Source organism: Bufo gargarizans, chromosome 3 (genome assembly GCF_014858855.1).
Source record: "Bufo gargarizans isolate SCDJY-AF-19 chromosome 3, ASM1485885v1, whole genome shotgun sequence".
Lineage (NCBI taxonomy): Eukaryota > Metazoa > Chordata > Amphibia > Anura > Bufonidae > Bufo > Bufo gargarizans.
This window is the reverse complement of record NC_058082.1, coordinates 238,203,409-238,225,092: the sequence shown is the minus strand read 5'-3', so window position 1 is coordinate 238,225,092 and position 21,684 is coordinate 238,203,409. Positions and strand designations below refer to the sequence as shown.

Genomic DNA, 21,684 nt, shown 5'->3' with positions numbered 1-21,684 from the left:
GGAACAGGAAAGAAAGTGCAATTATGGAGGATCGTAATCACTGGGCTTTTGATTATTCAATTTTTCTCATGTGATAATAGGCTTTTTTTTTTTTTTTTTTTATAATGGAAATGGCTTTTTTTTTTCTGGGGTTTGCGAATAATCTATGAGAGCACCAGAGTTAATGAGACATAATAACCTGTAGCAGGAAGTGTTTTCTGCCACTTCCCTGGCACCTTCCACCCAGTCCTGCACACGTAGCATTTGTGTGTGACTCTGCTTACAGCAGGCATTGCACATTACTGTAGCAGATCAAATTATATTGCCTCTATCTGTTACGTATGCTTTCTGAGATCCATCTCCGTCTCCCTCAAATGCCCTTGCTGTGTCTATCTCCCCTCCATTTGTTTTTCCGTATGCAGTTGGCAGTTGTCTCGTTTGCTATACAGCTGAATGAAAGGGCATTAGGTATAGTTCCTTGTGATTGCTGCTGCTGTCCAGCGCACAGCAGATGGAGCTGTGGAATTCTGGTGCTGCTGCACCACAGCTGATCAGCAGGGGTACTGGGTATCGGACCCCCAATGATCAGAGAATGACTACCTATTCTGTGGATAGGCCATCTCTTGTAAAAGGGTTGGACAACCACTTTATGTACCTTTTATGGCTGCTATGATTTCTCTTAGAGGGACTGTTGACTGGTCTTTTTGTGGCATCCCGGTTTGCTGTGGTGAGGAGAATGTTCTCCCTAAACATGGGACAAAAATGAGACTGAAATCAAATCTGGCCTTTTTATGCAGTTTTAGGTCCAGTTTTACTGTCTCCCTAAAGGAACAACCAGGTCAGGAGATTAACTTAAAGGAAAGTCTCAAAGGTTGTGGATAGGGGATATGGAACTGATCTGCGGAGGGCCACTGCTACAGGCATTCCCATAAAGAATGAATGGAGCGGCAGGACACGTTACATATGTCAGTAGCTCGTCCTCACAGTATACATATCATTACTGCAGGGCTAATTGGGCTTTTTCATGTCCGAAGCAGCTCAAGGTATGTTCTAGTCATTCTTTATGGTAACCTGAGATGGGAGTGATTTATGGCCGATGGCTGTGTTATGCAGACATACAATTGTCAAGAGTCCTTCTTAAAAAAAAACAAAAAACACATGACAGTTGAAGTGTAACATTGCGACAAGGTTACTTACCTCTTTGAAAAATTGCCAAGATAGAACTTTGCCAGGATGGAGTATAGGACATGTTACTGATTAATATGCTGTAGGTGACTAGGGCAGCGGAAGTACTAAAAATGTACCTAAGACCAGTGAAAGTCACAGAATTAGACATTGATTTGTCCTTGTTTAGCTGCCAACGCAGAGGCCTGTTTACAAATTGTTCTAAGCGGTGGCTAAAACATTTAGCAAAATGAAAGGACTGATTAAGTCAACGGCTTCAGTGGCACGTCCTGCTGCACCCTGTTATTATTCAGTTTGTCTCTTCAATCAAGCTGAGAGAATTGTCTGTTTAATATCTCTAATGCTCATTTTAGCCACTACATAGTTTAAGTGTCTCTTAGTGTTTCTGAAACTGCATTGAAGGTTGAAATAAAGACACAAGCTCATTAAGTTCAACCTTGTCTTAATAGTGTTAAAAAGACACTTACCTCCAAAGTCAACAAAAACGCTGTAACTGACACCATAAGTTTTACACTTGTTCTTTTCTGTGGAAGCCACTGTTCCATTTCATGCCACTGCAAGCACCACTCAGACCAGGTTCAACTGTGCATGATCTCATACTCACAAGGCTAAGGGTGCCTTCACACACAGCAGATTTTGTTGCAGAAATTTCCATGACTTAAAACCAGTTCCGTTTACCTGAATGTAGCTTGCAGAAATCCATGTGTTTGCCATCCCATTCAAAGGACACGGACATTTCTACAACAAAATCCGCAGCCTGTGAAGGCAACCTACAACTGTTTATCTGATTGGCCATATGTGTTTATTCTGATACCCTGGTTAACCCCAATTACAATTTTTTCCAGCTTCCCATTACATTGTACATGGTATTAAATGGTGCCAATAGAAAGTATGACTTGTCCCAGAAAAAAACTAGCCCTCAAATGGCTATATGAATGAAAAAACAAAAAAAAGTTATGGCTCTGGGAAGACAGGGAGAGTGCAAAAACGAAAATATCAGTTGGGAAGGGGTTAATGTTTTATTCTTGTATAACTAATATACAGTTGCAAGAAAAAGTATGTGAACCCTTTGGAATGATATGGATTTCTGCACAAATTGGTCATAAAATGTGATCTGATCTTCATCTAAATCACAACAATAGACAATCACAGTCTGCTTAAACTAATAACACACAAAGAACTAAATGTTACCATGTTTTTATTGAACACACCATGTAAACATTCACAGTGTAGGTGGAAAAGGTAGGTGAACCCTTGGATTTAATAACTGGTTGAACCTCCTTTGGCAGCAATAACTTCAACCAAACGTTTCCTGAAGTTGCAGATCAGACGTGCACAACGGTCAGGAGTAATTCTTGACCATTTCTCTTTACAGAACTGTTTCAGTTCAGCAATATTCTTGGGATGTCTGGTGTGAATCGCTTTCTTGAGGTCATGCCACAGCATCTCAATCGGGTTGAGGTCAGGACTCTGACTGGGCCACTCCAGAAGATATATTTTCTTCTGTTTAAGCCATTCTGTTGTTGATTTACTTCTATGCTTTTGGTCGTTGTCCTGTTGCAACACCCATCTTCTGTTGAGCTTCAGCTGGTGGACAGATGGCCTTAAGTTCTCCTGAAAAATGTCTAGATAAACTTGGGAATACATTTTTCCTTCAATGATAGCAATCCATCCAGGCCCTGATGCAGCAAAGTAGCCCCAAACCATGATGCCCCCACCACCATACTTCACAGTTGGGATGAGGTTTTGATGTTGGTGTGTTGTGTGTTTCTTCCAAACAACTCAACTTTGGTTTCATCTGTCCACAGAATATTTTGCCAGTACTGCTGTGGAACATCCAGGTGCTCTTGTGAAAACTGTAAATGTGCAGCAATGTTTTCTTTGGACAGAAGTGGCTTCCTCTGTGGTATCCACCGATGAAATCCATTCTTGTTTAGTGTTATACATATCGTAGATTTGCTAACAGGGATGTTGGCATATGCCAGAGACTTTTTGTAAGTCTTTAGCTGACACTCTAGGATTCTTCTTCACCACATTGAGCAGTCTGCGCTGTGCTCTTGCAGTCATCTTTACAGGATGGCCACTCCTAGGGAAAGTAGCAGCAGTGCTGAACTTTCTCCATTTATAGACAATTTGTCTTAAAGTGGACTGATGAAAAGCAAGGCTTTTGGAGATACTTTTATAACCCTTTCCAGCTTTATGCAAGTCAACAATTCTTAATTGTAGGTCTTCTGAGAGCTCTTATGTGCGAGGCATCATTCACATTAGGCAATGCTTTTTGTGAAAAGCAAACCCAGAACTGGTGTGTTTTTTATAGGGCAGGGCAGCTGTAACCAACACCTCCAATCTCATCTCATTGATTGGACTCCAGTTGGCTGACACCTCACTCCAATTAGCTCTTGGAGATGTCATTAGTCTAGGGGTTCACATACTTTTTCCACCTGCGCTGTGAAAGTTTACATGGTGTGTTCAATAAAAACATGGCAACATTTAATTATTTGTGTGTTATTAGTTTAAGCAGACTGTGATTTGTCTATTGTTGTGACTTAGATGAAGATCAGATCACATTTTATGACCAATTTGTGCAGAAATCCATATCATTCCAAGGGGTTCACACACTTTTTCTTGCAACTGTACATAAATAATAGAACATGTTTATCAATGCTCTGCTTGTAATATTCTATGACCAATAACTTTTCAAGGTATCCAGCATGCGTTGAAATTGTGGTCAACTCCCTTGTTGCTACAGTAGTGCTTGCCATTTTAGCTGCCTAATGTATGGTGTGAAAAGGAAGAGTGTCTGTCTACCAGAGAAAAGATTAAGGGGTATTCCAGTTACAGAAAGTTGTCCCTTAGAACTCCCATGGTATCGGCCATCAGGGAGGTGTTGGAAGGCCACCATACACATTAGAAGGTCGGCCAATACACATCTAATGTTTATGGGCAGCTTAAAGGGGTTATCCCAAAATTAATGTAAAAAAAGAAAATCAGACATCATATATTACATGACTATGTCTTTCTAACAAAATTGATCCAGAGATCTGCCCATTAATTGCCCTGCTAGATTTATCTCGAGCTTGCAGCTCAAGGGGAGTGTCTTTTCTGCTGCAGCTAAGGGGGTGTGTCCATAGTCTCCCTATCACAGCTCAGGAGGCAGTTGTAGAATGAAACAGAGCATGTGCGGCCTTCTCAGTGAGTCAGACAAAGAAATAAGAAAGAAACAGCAGATGGCGCTATAAGGATACCTTTTATTGAATAGCTCACTGGCTATACAACATTTTTAACTACATGCAATTACAAAAGTATTCACATCCAGATGCTGGTTTGAAAACTGACGAATATTTTTCATGGGACACCCCCTTTAGGTCTGATAACCGTCCATGTGTTAAGAGTTATGCTGCTTCAATGAATGGTGGAGTTTACTTGGTTGTTATGGGCAAATAGCTTCAAAATATACTGGATTTCAATGATTATCATACAAAGTAAGGTAATAGGTTAAGCTGGCACTAAACATGGACTGCTGCCATGCACAATATTGAACAGCAACTTTTACACAACTGTAATTCACTTGCAGAAGTATTTTTACTGATATTGTATTGCGCTACAAAATGTCTGGGAAATCTCAACTTTAATCCACATTTGTTGAAAGAAAATTTTTCTAAATGTATTGTAGAACTAAATTTTATGGGTCCATTTTATTTTAGGTGAGGATGATGTTCTTAGTTCTCCACATGACACAAGCACAGGATTAGAGGAAGTCATGGAGCAGCTAAACAACTCTTTCCCAACCGTAAGAGGTAAGGATTATAGACAAAGAACATCTATAGTTAAAAATTTTAATGAAGATTTTATTTATTTATTTTTTTTAAATCGTACACCAGAATTGCTTAACTGTTGGATATCTGTTGCATATCTACCCAAAAAACAGCCTTCCTGTTGAACCAAAGTTAGTTCACCTTTTGCAACCATAACAAAAATGTATAATCCAGCCATATTATGCTCTCTGAAACTGCCTGAAGGGCAGATGTTGAAAGTGAGACATTTTACCTGAACTTGATGCCAGCAACATATGTCACAAAGGTTTGGACAGGGGCAAAGACTGGTACTAATAAAAACAGCTGGAGTGGCAAGTTAAATGTCTTAGTATAAAAAGAGCATGTTGGAGAGGCAAAGATGAGAAGAGGTTCCCTAATCTATGAAAAATTGCATCTAGAAATTGTGTAAACATTTCAGAAAAATGTTCCTTAATGTAAAATAGTGAAGCCTTTGAATAGCCCACCTATATACAGTACATAATATGAAAAGATTCTTAGAATCTGGAGAAATCCATGTGCGCAAGGGACACAGTCGATGGTTAATACTGGATTCTCATAATCTGCGGGGGCTTAGGTGGCACTGCATTAAAAACAGGTGTTATTCTGTATTGGAAATCACTGCATGGGCTCAGGAGCTCTTCCAGAAATAATTGTGTGTGAAAACAGTTTGCAGTGCAATCCACAAATGCAAGTTAAATCTGTATCCTGCAGTAAAGAAACCATATATCGACACAATCCAGAAATACTGCCATCTTCTCTTGGCCAAAGCTGTCATGCAGACTCGAGAGGAGAGGGACCATCCAGCTTATCAGTGCACGGTTCAAAAGCCTGCATCTTTTACGAATGTGGGTTTGCATTAGTGCCTATGGAGTGGGTAGCTTACACATCTGGAAAGGCACTGTCAATGCTGAATAGTATATAGAGGTGATATAATAACATATGCTCTCATCCAGACAACTTCTCTTCCAGGGAAGGCCTTGCCTATTTCAGCAAGACAATACTAAACCACACACTGCATCCATCACAGCAACATGGCTTTGCAGAGTCTGGGTGCTGAACTGTCCTGTCAGATGGTTATCTCATAATATACACACAAAGATGCCACATGCCGCATGCTAATGAGCTGATTTGAGTCCAGCATGATGTCATTGAGTCCAGCGTTTATTTAATTAACAGCTATAGCCACTCCCCTGCTGATATAGCTGCTGATTCATATGGTTAAAAAACTGTCAATCAGCAGCAGGTAGGCGGGGAGAGTCAGGAGCTCATAAATATTAAGGACTCATCATTATGAGCTGCAGCTTTTCAATACAAGATGTTGGCAGATTGACCTGGTCAATTAAAGAAAGTGACCGACAAGTTCCCTTTAAGGTCTCTATTAGTATGTCTTTGGAGTGTGGGAGGAAACCAGAGTACCTAGAGGAAATTCACGCAAACACGGGGAGAACATACAAACTCTATGCAGATGTTGTCCTTGGTCGGATTCTAACCTAGGACCCCAGCTCTGCAAGGCATCAGTGCTAACCACTGAGCCACTGTCCTGCTGTGAATAAAATATTAATCAGAGATTTGTAAATTATTGTATTCTGTTTTTATTCATATTTATTAGCATTTTCCAGAGTGTTCCAACTTTTTTGGAACTGGTGTTCAGCTTTTTTTTTTTTGTGCAACACATTTTCCTCTTTGACAGCACCCCCTGCTGTTTATCCATCTGGTCCACCCTGTCTGGCATCAGTGGTGGACTAACATGCTCAGTATCTTTCCCTCTTCTCAATGTTGTCATCTCATAGTCAAGGTGAAGTGGCCCAGACACATTTAATTTATTCATCTCTACTAGCTAAATATCTCTCTAGACAACGGAGGGGGCATATATATATATTTTTTAGACAGGAAACCGGACAGCACTCCAGATAAAAAAAATAGTGGTTTATTCACCCATGTGGTGTAGGCAACGTTTCAGCTCATACAAAGAGCCTTTTTCAAGCTCTTTGTATGAGCTGAAACGTTGCCTACACCACATGGGTGAATATTGCTTACCCAATATTGTCTATAATATTGGGTAAGCAGCTATACCCTTGGACCTAGCACCCGCCATCTTTTTTCGTCCGGCATTTTCATTTGGTGTGTGTGTGTGTATGTGTAGAGAGATAGAGAGATATACATAGATATAGATAGATATATATATATATATATATATATATATATATATATATATATATATATATATATATATAAATCCAGAAAAAGGACGGCACTCCGGTCTTGAAAAGGTAAAAGTGGTTTTAATCAACCTTACGGTACAACGTTTCGGCTCCAATACTGAGCCTTTCTCAAGCACAAATACAAATCAAGTGTGAGCAATTATATAGGTGAGCTAATTAAATTACACATCATGTGATCACTACACGTCCCACCCAGAGGGGCGTGTTCAATGTTAACCATTACATAAACAAAATTACAAAAATAGCAAATACAGAAATACAACAAATTTCATCAGTTACATATATCCGATGTTAATCCCATGTGAGACATCATTCAAGTGCATGTGTCAGACATTTATATATATATGGTGAATATAAGAAGGAAGAGGGCAGACCCATCGGCTGCATTTGTATTAATACACAGCCAGTGGATGTGTCCAAAACATGTGAACATACTGAGGGAGGAGCTCAGCTCCTCCCTCAGTATGTTCACATGTTTTGGACACATCCACTGGCTGTGTATTAATACAAATGCAGCCGATGGGTCTGCCCTCTTCCTTCTTATATTCACCATATATATATAAATGTCTGACACATGCACTTGAATGATGTCTCACATGGGATTAACATCGGATATATGTAACTGATGAAATTTGTTGTATTTCTGTATTTGCTATTTTTGTAATTTTGTTTATGTAATGGTTAACATTGAACACGCCCCTCTGGGTGGGACGTGTAGTGATCACATGATGTGTAATTTAATTAGCTCACCTATATAATTGCTCACACTTGATTTGTATTTGTGCTTGAGAAAGGCTCAGTATTGGAGCCGAAACGTTGTACCGTAAGGTTGATTAAAACCACTTTTACCTTTTCAAGACCGGAGTGCCGTCCTTTTTCTGGATTCATTGATTGGGGTAAGGAGTCGATTCCCCTGGAACGTGCACCCTATTTTTCCTGTTCAGTAGTCAGTGCCGCCATTTTTCACATATATATATATATATATATATATATATATATATATATATATATATATATATATATATATATATTATATATTTATTGTAGGAGAGTCCCCGGAATAATAATGGACGGACGATACGTGCCACCAGAGGTCCTGGCCTCGGTGGAGTAAGAACCGGATCATTGCGGTTACAGCGGCGAATGCTGCTGGCGCAGCGTGTCCGGGCCGGTTCTTACTGGGAACAGGTAAAGAGTGGGGGGGTGCCTGTTCCCCACGGCCAGCCCAGGTTTTTGGTGGAGCTGGGCCTTTAAGAACCCAGCCTGCTGATGATGGGGGTGGGGGTGTGTCTTGCTGTGCTGGAGATTTCCACAGACAGAGTCAGTGCTGGTGAAGGAGAGTCTGGGCGCAGCACACATTGAAGGATAGCCCTGGGACCTGTGGTGCTACGAGCCGAAGGGGCTCTGGCCTGAGGGAGACAAAGGCAGGTAGCTTACAAGCCTGCACGACCGCTGTGGTCTGTCCAAAACAAGGTGACTCAAACCTGCTGTTTATTTTCTATGGAAGGACTTTTGTTTTATGCACTATGTGAATATGCACCTGTGTGGTCTGCACAATGCCTGTTATGCCTTTGGTGTGAATAAAGTCACGGTGTATCACAAAGACTGTCTGTGATTGCCTCAATACTGCCGCCGCTACCGTAGCCTACCACGAGCACATCCCCACAATAAATATATATATATATATATATATATATATATATATATATATATATATATAAAATAATATAATATAATCTCTGGGGCTATATGTTAGGGACTATTTTTATGCCGGGTATAGTTAATAGCAATTCAGAGGCAAAAACAAAAAAAAAAAAATCACAAACCATTCCATAGGGTAACAAAGTCAAGTACAAAGGTATAAACCCAGTTGCTCAAAGAGATGGTGCTCACCTGTTTGTTATCTCAGGAACAGCAGCTATATGTGGCTATGCTGGTCACCAAAGCTTGTGATGGAGCATGGGTCCTCACGCTGAATTAATTATGTGGACATTTTCCAGTATGGAGCACTACCACATGAGCTAGTCGTCCCAATAAGGATATTAATGAAAGTGATGTTTTGGGTTGTGAAGGTGGTTGTTCTGGATAAAAAGTTAAAATGACAAATCACTGATCTATCTTTTCCATGATCTGGGGCCTGGTATGGGCTTGTATTGAAGTGGTGCACAGTATGGGTTGGATCATATATGCGGCAACTAACTTCAGTAGTCTGTTCCAGTATTTGTCCAGCCAAAAGTCCTCACTTATACCAGAAAGCAGTTGGATCCGGTGGTGTGCGGCAGAGGAACAGACTACTGCAGTTGGTTGACAGACATGTGAACCTATCTTTATGCCATTGACTGCAGCAGACAACAACCAAAGAAATCTATCTGACAGTTGGCAGAAACGGTCTATATCTGCCCTTTTTTTTTTTTTTTTTTACCCTTTGGATACCAAAGTTTTTTGTTTTTTTTGTGTTTGTTTTTATTTTTTTTCCCTAATTTTTCGGAGCCATAACTTTTCCGTTCACATAGCCGTATGAGGGCTAATTTTTTTCTGGGATAAGTTGTACTTTTTAATGCCGCCATTTAACATGGCATACAATGTAGTGGGTAGCGGGGGAAAAAATTCCAAATGGGGTGGAATTGTGCCACAGGTTTATGGATTTTGTCCCTACTGCATTCTTTATGTGGAAAAACGGACCTCTGCCCTTTATTCTCTGGGTCAGTACTAGGGATGAGCGAATCGACTTCGCGTAATAACTTTATAAATTAATTTGTACTGTAAAAAAAAATTCCTGGGGATTTACTCTGGGATCCTGAGTTCGGGAAATGTTTTTTTTACAGTACAAATCAATTTATGAAGTTAATACAGTGCGGTATTAAAACAAAGTTTTATGTGAATCGACTTCGAATGTTTCATCCGAAGTCGATTCGCTCATCTCTAGTCAGTACGATTACAACAATATCACATATGTGTAGGAATACTGAACAAATAATAAAAACGGAAAAAAATATATATTTCTTACATCGCCATATTCTGACCCCCATAACTTTTTTTTTTTTTTTTTATGTCCGCTCAGCAGGACGATCTGTAGTTTTTATTGATACCATTTTGGAGTGTGTATAACTTTCTGATAACGTTATTCAATTTTTTGGGGTAAGAGATGAGTTGAAAAAATTATGAATCAGCTATTTTTGAAATTTTTTGCATACAGCCTTTCGCCATATGGGATGATTATGAGGTTTTTATTTGTATTTAAATATATGTGTGTATGTGTGTGTATGTATATGTGTGTGTGTGTGTATATGTATATATATATATATATATATATATGACAGACACACACACACACACAGTACAGACCAAAAGTTTGGACACACCTTCTCATTCAAAGAGTTTTCTTTATTTTCATGACTATGAAAATTGTAGATTCACACTGAAGGCATCAAAACTATGAATTAACACATGTGGAATTATATACATAACAAAAAAGTGTGTATATAATTCCACATGTGTTAATTCATAGTTTTGATGCCTTCAGTGTGAATCTACAATTTTCATAGTCATGAAAAAAAAGAAAACTCTTTGAATGAAAAGGTGTGTCCAAACTTTTGGTCTGTACTGTATATATATTTTTTCTTTTTATAGCCCCTCTAGGTGGCTACAATATGCAGTACTTCAAGATTTATTTCAACTTGTACTGTATTCCCATAGAATGACAGTACAAGCTGATTTTGCAGATATCCCATGTTGCCCTGCCACCTGCTGTCCAACATAGGAACTGCAGCTATAATATGCTGGGTCTGTTCAGAGAGACTCAGCCTATTGGAATTAATGACCGGCATCCCTGATCGCCGCACAGAGGAACCGGCCTTAACCTAGAAGTGCAGGCTTCCAGGTTTTTCGCTATTTAGATTCTGTGGTCATGGCATCTAAAGGCTTAAATTACTGCGATTGGCATTATTGCACATCGCAGACATTAGCTGCGGGCATCTGCTTTTTCAACATGGTGCCCTCTTGTGCATGCAGTGCAAGAACTTCCAAATGCTGTACATGTGTGATGCTGGGGGTCTAAGGGTTAAAACCATCTAAAATCTATCATGTATGGCTAGTTTATGCCACACATGACCCAATCTTTATCATGCAAAATTTGGGAAGTGTAAAAATAAAAGATCAGCGAGGGTCCTGGGAGTCGAACCTCCAAAATCTGATATGGAGGACGTTTCCTGAGGATAGGTAATCAGTACTTAATTCTATAAATCCACTTTTTAGGAATTTCCCTTCAAGCGATTGTCTATTTCATGATGAAAACTGGAGTTGCAGTGTAATTGTATCAAGCTGTGCTGATTATTCATGGATGCTGTGAGCACTGCGCTCTTTGCCCCTTATTGTGTCTTCTCATATTTTTCTATGCAAGGTACCAAGTTCTACCACGCACTGCAAAGTTACATCTGCTACAGCTGACTATTACAGCTGCCATGTTGAAACAAAACAGATGTCAATGCCAGAGGTCTGCTGTTTAGGGGACATAAGTGATTACATTCCACCTCAATCATTTATTTAACCCTGATGGATGATGGGGGAAAAGTGGAATACAAACTGTTGAAGAAAATGTTTGTTCATAAATCTCCAGCATTTACAGTTAACACATGCAGCTAGAGATTGTCCTGGGGAAATAAGAAGCAGACTGCAGCCCATATTCTCATATGGAGTCCATATGCACTTGGCAAAAGTCTCATAAATGACCTGTGCATAAATTAAAGGGCTATCTCACTTCAGCAAGTGGCATTTATCATATAGACAACAATAATACAGGCACTGACTAATGTATTGTGATTGTCCATATTGCCTCCTTTGGTGGCTGGACTCCTTTTCCCCCAGGAGCTGTTACGAACGTTTCTGGAGCCCAGCACCGCCCCGCATCCTCCGAATCTCCTCCTTGCTCCCCGATGTCACAAAGCTAGAGCGCTGTAATCTCGCGATGTGCGAGCTAGAGTCGGCATAGTGTTTCTTCCCTGTACTAGCAACAGGCTCAGGGAACGAACTGTGCATGCGCTAGCTCGCGCATCGCTAGATTATGGCACTCTAGATTTGTGATGTTGGGGAGCAAGGCGGAGATTCGGAGGATGCGGAGCGGTGCTGGGCTCCTTCAGTGGGTGTGGCTGCACTCAGAGCCAGAGAACGCTGGACTCATCTCTGAAGCATGAAGGAGACCGCAGTCATCTAAGGTTCATTTACATATATGGTGGGAACATTATATTTTTTTTTTTATCTGAACTGGTAGTTTGTTCCGAATTGATTTTAATATCATTATTAATGTATTAAAAAGTATTTTTAGAAAAGTGAGTGGATAAATAGGCTTAGAAAGTGATGACCGGTTTCCTTTAACTTTCTCTACATGATACTCAGGTCCATAAATATTGGGACATCGACACAATTCTAACATTTTTGGCTCTATACAGCACCACAATGGATTTGAAATGAAACAAACAAGATGTGCTTTAACTGCAGTCTGTCAGCTTTAATTTGAGGGTATTTACATCCAAATCAGGTGAACGTGTAGGAAATACAACAGTTTGCATAGGTGCCTCCCACTTGTTAAGGGACCAAAAGTAATGGGACAATTGGCTTCTCAGCTGTTCCATGGCCAGGTGTGTGTTATTCCCTCATTGTCCCAATTACAATGAGCAGATAAAAGGTCCAGAATTTATTTCTAGTCTGCTATTTGCATTTGGAATCTGTTGCTGTCAACTCTCAAGATGAGATCCAAAGAGCTGTCACTATCAGTGAAGCAAGCCAACATTAGGCTAAAAAACACAACAAACCCATCAGAGAGATAGCAAAAACATTAGGCATGGCAAAAACAACTGTTTGGAACATTCTTAAAAAGAAGGAACGCAATGGTGAGCTCAGCAACACCAAAAGACCCGTAAGGCCACGGAAAACAACTGTGGTGGATAACCGAAGAATTCTTTCCCTGGTGAAGAAAACACCCTTCACAACAGTTGGCCAGATCAAGAACACTCTACAGGAGGTAGGTGTATGTGTGTCAAAGTCAACAATCAAGAGAAGACTTCACTAGAGTGAATACAGAGGGTTCACCATAAGATGTAAACCATTGGTGAGCCTCAAAAACACGAAGGCCAGATTAGAGTTTGCCAAACGTCATCTAAAAAAGCCTTCACAGTTCTGGAACAACATTCTATGGACAGATGAGACCAAGATCAACTTATACCAGAGTGATGGGAAGAAAAGAGTATGGAGAAGGAAAGGAACTGTTCATGATCCTAAGCATGCCACCTCATCAGTAAAGCATGGTGGTGGTAGTGTCATTGCGTGGGCATGTATGGCTGCCAATGGAACTGGTTCTCTTGTATTTATGGATGATGTCACTGCTGACAAAAGCAGCAGGATGAATTTTTAGTGTTTCGGGCAATATTATCTGCTCATATTCAGCCAAATGCTTCAGAACTCATTGGTCGGCGCTTCACAGTGATGATGGACAATGACCCAAAGCATACTGCAAAAGCAACCAAAGAGTTTTTTAAGGGAAAGAAGTGGAATGTTATGCAATGGCCAAGTCAATCACCTGACCTGAATGCGATTGAGCATGCATTTCACTTGCTGAAGACAAAACTGTAGGGAAAATGCCCCAAGAACAAGCAGTAACTAAAGACAGTTGCAGTAGAGGCCTGGCAGAGCATCACCAGGGATGAAACCCATCGTCTGGTGAGGTCTATGCGTTCCAGACTTCAGGCTGTAATTGACTGCAAATGATTTGCAACCAAGTATTAAAAAGTGAACGTTTGATTTATGATTATTATTCTGTCCCATTACTTTTGGTCCCTTAACAAGTGCAAGGCACATATGCAAACTGTTGTAATTCCTACACCGTTCACCTGATTTGGATGTAAATACCCTCAAATTAAAGCTGACAGTCTGCAGTTAAAGCACATCTTGTTAGTTTTATTTCAAATCCATTGTGGTGGTGTATAGAGCCAAAAAAAATTGAATTGTGTTGATGTCCCAATATTTGAGGACCTGACTGTAAATGTCACTTGCTGAAGTGAGACAGCCCCTTTAAAGATGAAAAACCAATGTTTGAAGTTAACGAGGCTTAGCCAACTGCAAACATGTTTTGGCACCATATTGACTCCTTCAAGGTTTAAGCAACTGGAGACTAAATTGGAATCTGGTCTGGGTCCAAAACACAGAGGGGGTCTGTGATGAATACCGCACCTTGCTGCCGCTGGAGGTCAAATACATAGAGCCAGAGAGATACGGTATAGTCACTGGTTACCAAGGAGCAGGTAAGGTCAGTTTAGTACAGTGTTCACAGACTCCTCCTGTCTACACTGGCACAGAGAGGCAACAAGCTGAGGGAGCCTTTTCACTGCACCAGTGAAACAGCGCTTCCTCAGCCTAGGTATACAGCCACCAGTTTCTCGTTTGATATAAGCCCGGTCCACTACCAGGATTATATAGAGTGAGAAACAAACCCGCAGTAGCGTATAACTAGGCCGAAACACGGACGTGGGGATTCGTGATCGAGATACAAGACAGCCCAAGATTAAATGATGTATTTAAGGGCTCACTAGAAATAACACTATATACACAATGAATATATACAGTGGTCTGAGGTTGCAAATACAGGTAGTATGGTACAAACAGGATTAAACAGAGCAAAAAGTCAGTTTACCAGATAGATGAGTTCTTAGCTGTAGTCACATGGGAGGCAGTGATGTCAGCAGTTTGCAAGTCCCTCTAAACACACGGCATAATGTGACCCCCCCCCTTCAGAGAAAAGACACTCCGCTTGCTGGCACAAGCCTTTTGACCTGTACCCGGCACCTCCCCTCCCTGCCTCTGGGAGGAGTCCACTCCCCCTCTTCTGGGGCTGGCAGCAAATGAGTCACAAAACAGATTGGGGCTCATGGCTCCAGACCAGAATGTCACAGGGAGGTGGTTCTGGGACCAATGGATCCACCTGGGTTCCGGCTACCAATAGAGTGCAAGAGACTGAGTGCATGGTACCGTTATTTGGTTTCTGTGGGGAGATATTTATATCTCCCCTCCCTGGCATCCACCCACCACAGGCCTGTTTATCGTGGCCACAGGGACACAAATATGTATCTGGTTTATGTCTGTGATGGACGGGTGATTGATAATTCCTTTTAAATCGCCAGCTCTAATATGTCTGATAATTTGATTGAACTGGGGAATGGCCTAGACCCCCTGCAGGGAAGTTTTTCCTGCAGGGTCTGTTCTATCTGAATGAAGGTGAGAAATTGTAAACAAAGGTGGCCTACTAGAAGTTCTCCGCTATTTGGCTGGGATTTGAAGCAGGGCACCCCTGTGGAGTTCACTACCCCTGCTATCTGACGACAGAAGGCTGGTGTGGGAACATGGCTGACAGTAAAAAATAATCTATATTCCTCACATGGTAATTTATCAAACTGGTGTAAACTATAACTGGCTTAGTTGCCCATAGCAACCAATCAGATTTCATTTTCCAAAGGATCTGTCCAAAATGAAAGGTGAAATCGGATTGGTTGTTCTGGGCAACTAAGCCAGTTTTACTTTACAGTAAACTTTTCATAAATGACCCCCATAGTTCTTGCATTTGAATAAACGTGTAAAAAAAAAAAAAACGTCAGGCACTGCTGCTTAATCGTCAATCTGTGAGAAGCGCCAGGAGTAGTTTAATTTTCATCTTCTCTTTGGTTCTTGACCCTGCATGTTTCCAGCTGCAGCCCTGCTACCCTTCTCCCTATGAGCAAAGCTGCAATGAGTCCTTCCTCCAACATGCTAGATTAAACTAGCAGATCAGTGACATTGTTGTTTAAAAAAATAAAATAAAAATGCAGCAAGAAGGTGCTAACGATTGGCTGTAACTGGTCAATCATCCAATACACACACAATTTCAGCGACTGGCTGAACAATCCCCTTTTTCAGCATACATCGGTCAGCTTCATCTTATGTGTATTGCTAGTTTTAGGTTAGGTTCACCTTTGCATTTTTTGGTAGATTTTTGGTTCTTTTGATCATAATAGATTAGTCAAGAAATTCTATCCGTTTCTATTCTATTGTACTCAACGCATCAGTTCAGTTTCTCTCACTCTTTATCAGTTATGATCAGTTTTCTTACAGGATTCACTATTTTGATCACTTTTTATTACTGAGGATAGTGGGTTGCAGATTATACTGATAAACCTGTGAATTTTCCATCATTTATTTAATCCGTTTTACAGCTGAACATGTTTTAGATAGATAGATAGATAGATAGATATAGAGAGAGAGAGAGTTTCATGGGAAAAGATTCTGTAAAACTTGGAATTTATACATTTGAATATCTGCTCTTTCTGAGCTCAGATGTACACGGGGCCATCTTATCAGTGACTGATAGCACTCTGTGTGTAAGTGTGTATACACAGATAGCTGTCAGTCACTGATAGTTTATACACAGTGATTGCAAACATTCTCAGTTTGTGTGTATACAGAGCTTATAGTTGTACATAGGGGAGGTGTTATCGGTAATAGCATTCTTTGTGTATACTTAGGCTACTTTCACACCTGCGTTCAGGTGTCCGCTCGTGAGCTCCGTTTGAAGGGGCTCACAAGCGGCCCTGAACGCAGCCGTCTGGCCCTAATGCATTCTCAGTGGAGGCGGATCCACTGAGAATGCATCCGCCTGCCAGCGCTCAGCCTCCGCTCCGCTCAGTGAGCGGACACCTGAACGCTGCAAGCAGCGTTCGGGTGTCCGCCTGGCCGTGCGGAGGCGAGCGGATCCGTTCCGACTTACAATGTAAGTCAATGGGGACGGATCCGCTTGAAGATGACACCATATGGCTCAATCTTCAAGCGGATCCGTCCCCCATTGACTTTCAATGTAAAGTCTGGACGGATCCGCTCAGGCTACTTTCACACTTAGAAAATTTTTCTAAGTTATAATGCAGACGGATCCGTTCTGAATGGAGCCACCGTCTGCATTAATATGAGCGGATCCGTTCAGAACGGATCCGATCGAACGCAGGTGTGAAAGTAGCCTTAGCTGTCAGTCTCTGATAGTTTTGTGTTTATACATAGAGAGCTGTGAGTTACTGATAGTTTGTACACAAGGGAGGTATTGTCAGTGATGGCATTCTCTAGCATTGTCTGTGTAAGTGTATATACATAGCTGTCAGTCACTGATAGTTGTACGCGTGGGAGGTGTTATCAGTGATTGATAGCATTCTCTGTGTAAGTGTGTATACATACATGTCAGTCACTGATGTCAGTGCACAGGGGTAATGTTAAGTTCAGAAAGAGCAGAAATGTAAATGTATATTACAAGTTTTATTGTCAACCTATTCAGCCTCTCCTGCTCTATAACCTGCTGCCTGCAGATTGCACTGCATTTTGTGCTGACAGTTCTCTTTGACTCTCAGTCTGGAGCCAGTTTCCGCTTCTTAGATCCCAGTGAATAAAGCATTTAGGGAATGAGATGCTGAGGATAACCGCATTGAGGCCTGACTGTGAGTGGAGAAAATCCTTGTATTAAACCTGTAAGACCATAATTCATTGTGACGCTGACTAAATACGAAAACCCTTCCTGTGTAATGTGTCCACTATGGCAGCTCTGCTGTAGCATCCAGTGGAGGTAAATCTTTGTGAAGAGGTCTTTAATTCTAGTGTTAAATGTCATTTTATCATTGGTTTTCTCTTTCTCTCCTTTCTTTTACATCCGCTTCTTCCTCTCAATTCAAAAGGAAGAAATGTCCCTGGAAAGCAAATGAGAGAGGTTAGTGAGGACTGGGCATGCTGCCATCCAGCTTGTGTCTGTCACATTTCACATCCTGTGCCTGGCATTTATGCAGCTAGCAGTCTCTTTAGCCGAGTGCGTTTTACAAGAGTGTTCTAACATGCCAACATTTACTACCTCTCAACCAGTAGTAGGACAATGGCAAGCCTTTGGGAAAGCTTGAGTGTTCATGATATTATTTTGCCCAGAATGAATTGAGATGTAGTTGTAATGTCCTGGCTCATTTAGCGGTTTCTCTTCCCAAACAGTTTACTTTGGTCACAAATAATGAATGCCTTAATTCTCTGTAAGTGGGTATAATATTATAGATGTGGTACATATTTGCTGCCTTCCACAGCAACACTTAAGCCGAGTGGTCATTGTACTTTGAGTCTACATTGTTGTAAATTGATAAGCAGAAAAATATAACATGTTTGAAGGCAATGGTTTCCTTCAAGAAGGTGATGGTGGGTATTTTTTATGGGGGATAAACCAATATACTCATATTTCCTGCCATCTCTGATTTTGCTGGAAGTGTTGAGAGGTATGCAAGCTACCATTAACATTTACATGTCGCATGTGATATATGTACGTTTCATGTGGCTTCCATACCATAGTGTCTATTAATAAAGATTTGGAGTTTACCATGAATAACCTTCTGCACCACAAATCATTGTGTCTGCCATAATACCACATCCTGCTTTACCATGTTTTAATAGTGTCAGTACATTTGTCTTTAATGTAATCTTATATAGTGAAATCAGCCATTTCTTAGTAATGTTACTTATAAGAATTATATATGTGTGTATAGCCGAAATCTTGGACTTTGGTAGATGACCATCTTGCACATTGTAAAATATTGTACAGCGCCTAGAAACAGTATTCCCCATGTCATATTTGTATTGTCAAATATCATTAAATGGCTTATCTAATGTACCACTAAACCTAAAAAGGCTCCAGAAAAAATAAAAAAAATGGTAATATCTACATTCATTGCAGTTATCCAAAGATATATGAAATTTTAACTGTTCACCCAAATATATTGTAATTGGGTCTGGTAAATTTTACAACCCCAGATATATTTTGGGCACAACCGGAGCTGTAGTATACTTAGATTTATCTAGTTAATAAGGACCAAAGTGATGTGCATGGAGCCTATATCGCAGTACACGGAATTCCATTGGCTTTCTATCGAGAGTCATAGGCCCTACGTTTTGCCATATCTTGCCTCTATAGCGCACTCTACTTTTAGAGTACAATAATTCCGTAAACAGCATTCATTGGAAGAATATGGTTTTTAATTCTCATGTATCTCTGTATACATTGGTAGAAGAAGAGCAGCCCATCTCATAAGACAAAATGGGAAGATAAACACACACATTTTTCTGCTAGCCATAAAGGTCAAGGATAATCGGTTATTTTCTAGGTTTATGTAGGCATGCAACGGTTTGATTGGCACTGGCGTCTGACAGGCATCACTGGTTTTCCAATGAATTAGTTTTCAGAAATGCTAGCTGATTTTATGACCATATATGTGTCTTGTGTTGTCTGTTAGTCCTGACAAAGGTTCACTAAATAATCTAGTCCTTCTGAACTGTAACAACTAAAAAGACTTTAAAATAATGTAGTAATAACTACTTATAGATCACCAAAAATGGAGTAGACTTTTGTAAAGTAAATTATCATATTGTTGATTTTTATTAGTTTATCATATTAATAACCGTTATTTTATGTTCTTTCCTGTAGGAAACAATGTAGGAAATCTCTTCCACATGGCTGATGATTTGGGAAGAGCGATGGAAACTTTAGTCACAATTATGACTGAAGACGAGGTGTTGGATTGACATCTCCCTACACACCGCATGTGTTTTTATATACTATCTTCGTACAACAAAAAGGGGATTAGACTGTAAGAGTTTACAAGAAAATATCTATATTTTTGTGAAGGGTAGTGGTACTATACTGTAGATTTCAGTAGTTTCTTAAGCCTGTTATTGTTTTGGTAACAATGGCAGATTTTCAATGTCTATGCAATTGTACAAAACCAATAAGAAAACTACATGTAAAATCTTGATAGCTTAAAAAAAAAAAAAAATCTTGCCATTTCTTTTTACAGAGGGCAATTTTGGGTTGTTTAAAAAAATTTATATCCGTTATAATGAACGATTGTAAACTAAAGTGTGCTTTATAAAGAAGAAAATGTTTATACAAAATCCCTTTAAAAGATTTAAAAAAAAAATAATTAATCAGTGCATTAACTTTAAAATCACATTGGCTTTGTAACTGTAGATCAACGACATCCATGTTAAGTGTCATTTTTCTTGTGTGTCGAAGAACACGAGTTAAAGCACCAAATATGATACTGACATACTCTCCATCTGCTACAGACACGTTTGTCATAGGAAGAGCAATGGAAACGGCCAAGTCCCACAATCTGAACACAACTTATTTTATTAAAACCTCTGTGCAGTCAGAATCTTTTCGAGAATGACTAGGTTGTCCTGTTGATGCCACTAATCTGTACTTGGAAAATCTCAAGGTGAACAAGGTTGGGTGTAGCTGTAGCATAATCGCACTGAGGGCACATGTTTTCAGAAGAATTCTGTGATCCACTGTGACTTTTGACTCTTGTGAGTTGAGGAGAAACCTTGTTTGAACCCACAAAACGGCTGTGATATTGGTGAGCAGACTACAGAGTAACACAGAGAATGTTCAGCCCCATGGGCTCAGTGTCTAGCATTGAGAAATGGGTTTTTATTTCTGTGGTTTTCATATTAAATTTAACATTATTTTTTCTTTTGAAAATATTTTAAACGCCTATTTAACATGGAGAATGTATGACCTATGTATCCAGCTGTAACATCTGTTTTACACTAGTCTGCTGACAGGATTAGGGCGTGCTAAATTTATATAGTCCCAGGCATTACAAGGCAAGGTCCTAAATGGCACAATTTGGCATCAGAACACAACAGTGTAGCAGTCCCTTAGAAAGCATTGTGCCTTTTGAGAGTACTACTTTTTGAACCTTTTATTAGGAAAGGTCATTTGACTGCGCCCAGGTAATTGTCTGTTATTGCTATTATCCTAAAGTGAAGCTCCATCTTTGCCAAACATTGGCTACATTATTTTGTAGATTTGTTATCATCATCATGACCCTTTTTGCTGGTTCCATTTATTTTCCAGTCACTTTTCAGGCCCTGTTTTCTACTTTTTGTTTCAGGTTTCAGTTTTTTAGTATGCTGCACTATGTGGCAAATACATGGGACTGGATTTGAGACTGAGGGGAAAAAGGTATCTGTATTATAAAACATCTAGTGACAGTGTGAACAGACCCTTACTCTGCAGTCAGGGGCGTAGCTAAAGGCTCATGGGCCCTGGTGCAAGAGTTCAGCTTGGGCCCCCCTTCTCTCAGTGCTCTGTGGTCAGGGGCAGGGAAGCATATAGTCTTTGTGCTGCCTGAGGTAAAAATTGAAACTTCCCCCCCATGCCAAATTATTGAACTAACCCCTTCCCTCCAGCCCTAGGTGTAACTTGACCAGCATTTCTATAATACCAGTGTCTTCTTATGCAGCACAAGGGTCTTTGGGCCCCCTCAGGCTCCTGGGCCCGGTAGCAACTGCTACCCCTGCACCCCCTATAGCTACACCCCTGTCTGCAGTGGATTAAGAATAAAAAATGAGTATATAATGTAACTTTTTAACTTTAACTATTTTTAACTTGA

The 21,684-nt window shown here is 40.3% G+C and overlaps 1 protein-coding gene across 8 annotated transcripts in view; it reads left to right on the top strand.

Moving 5' to 3' along the window:
- Positions 1-20,183, top strand: part of DMD (dystrophin) — a 3,186,583-nt gene extending 3,166,400 nt beyond the window's left edge. For 6 of the 8 annotated variants that reach the window (XM_044284724.1, XM_044284721.1, XM_044284718.1 and 3 more), the window contains 2 exons: positions 4,869-4,961; positions 19,710-20,183. In XM_044284724.1, the coding sequence (XP_044140659.1) occupies positions 4,869-4,961; positions 19,710-19,807 (191 nt within the window). In that variant the 3' untranslated portion in view covers positions 19,808-20,183. Of the gene's footprint in view, positions 1-4,868; positions 4,962-17,931; positions 17,964-19,709 lie in introns of all 8 variants that reach the window. The other 2 variants (XM_044284723.1, XM_044284720.1) reach the window with 1 other exon arrangement.
- Positions 20,184-21,684: the final 1,501 nt, after the last annotated feature.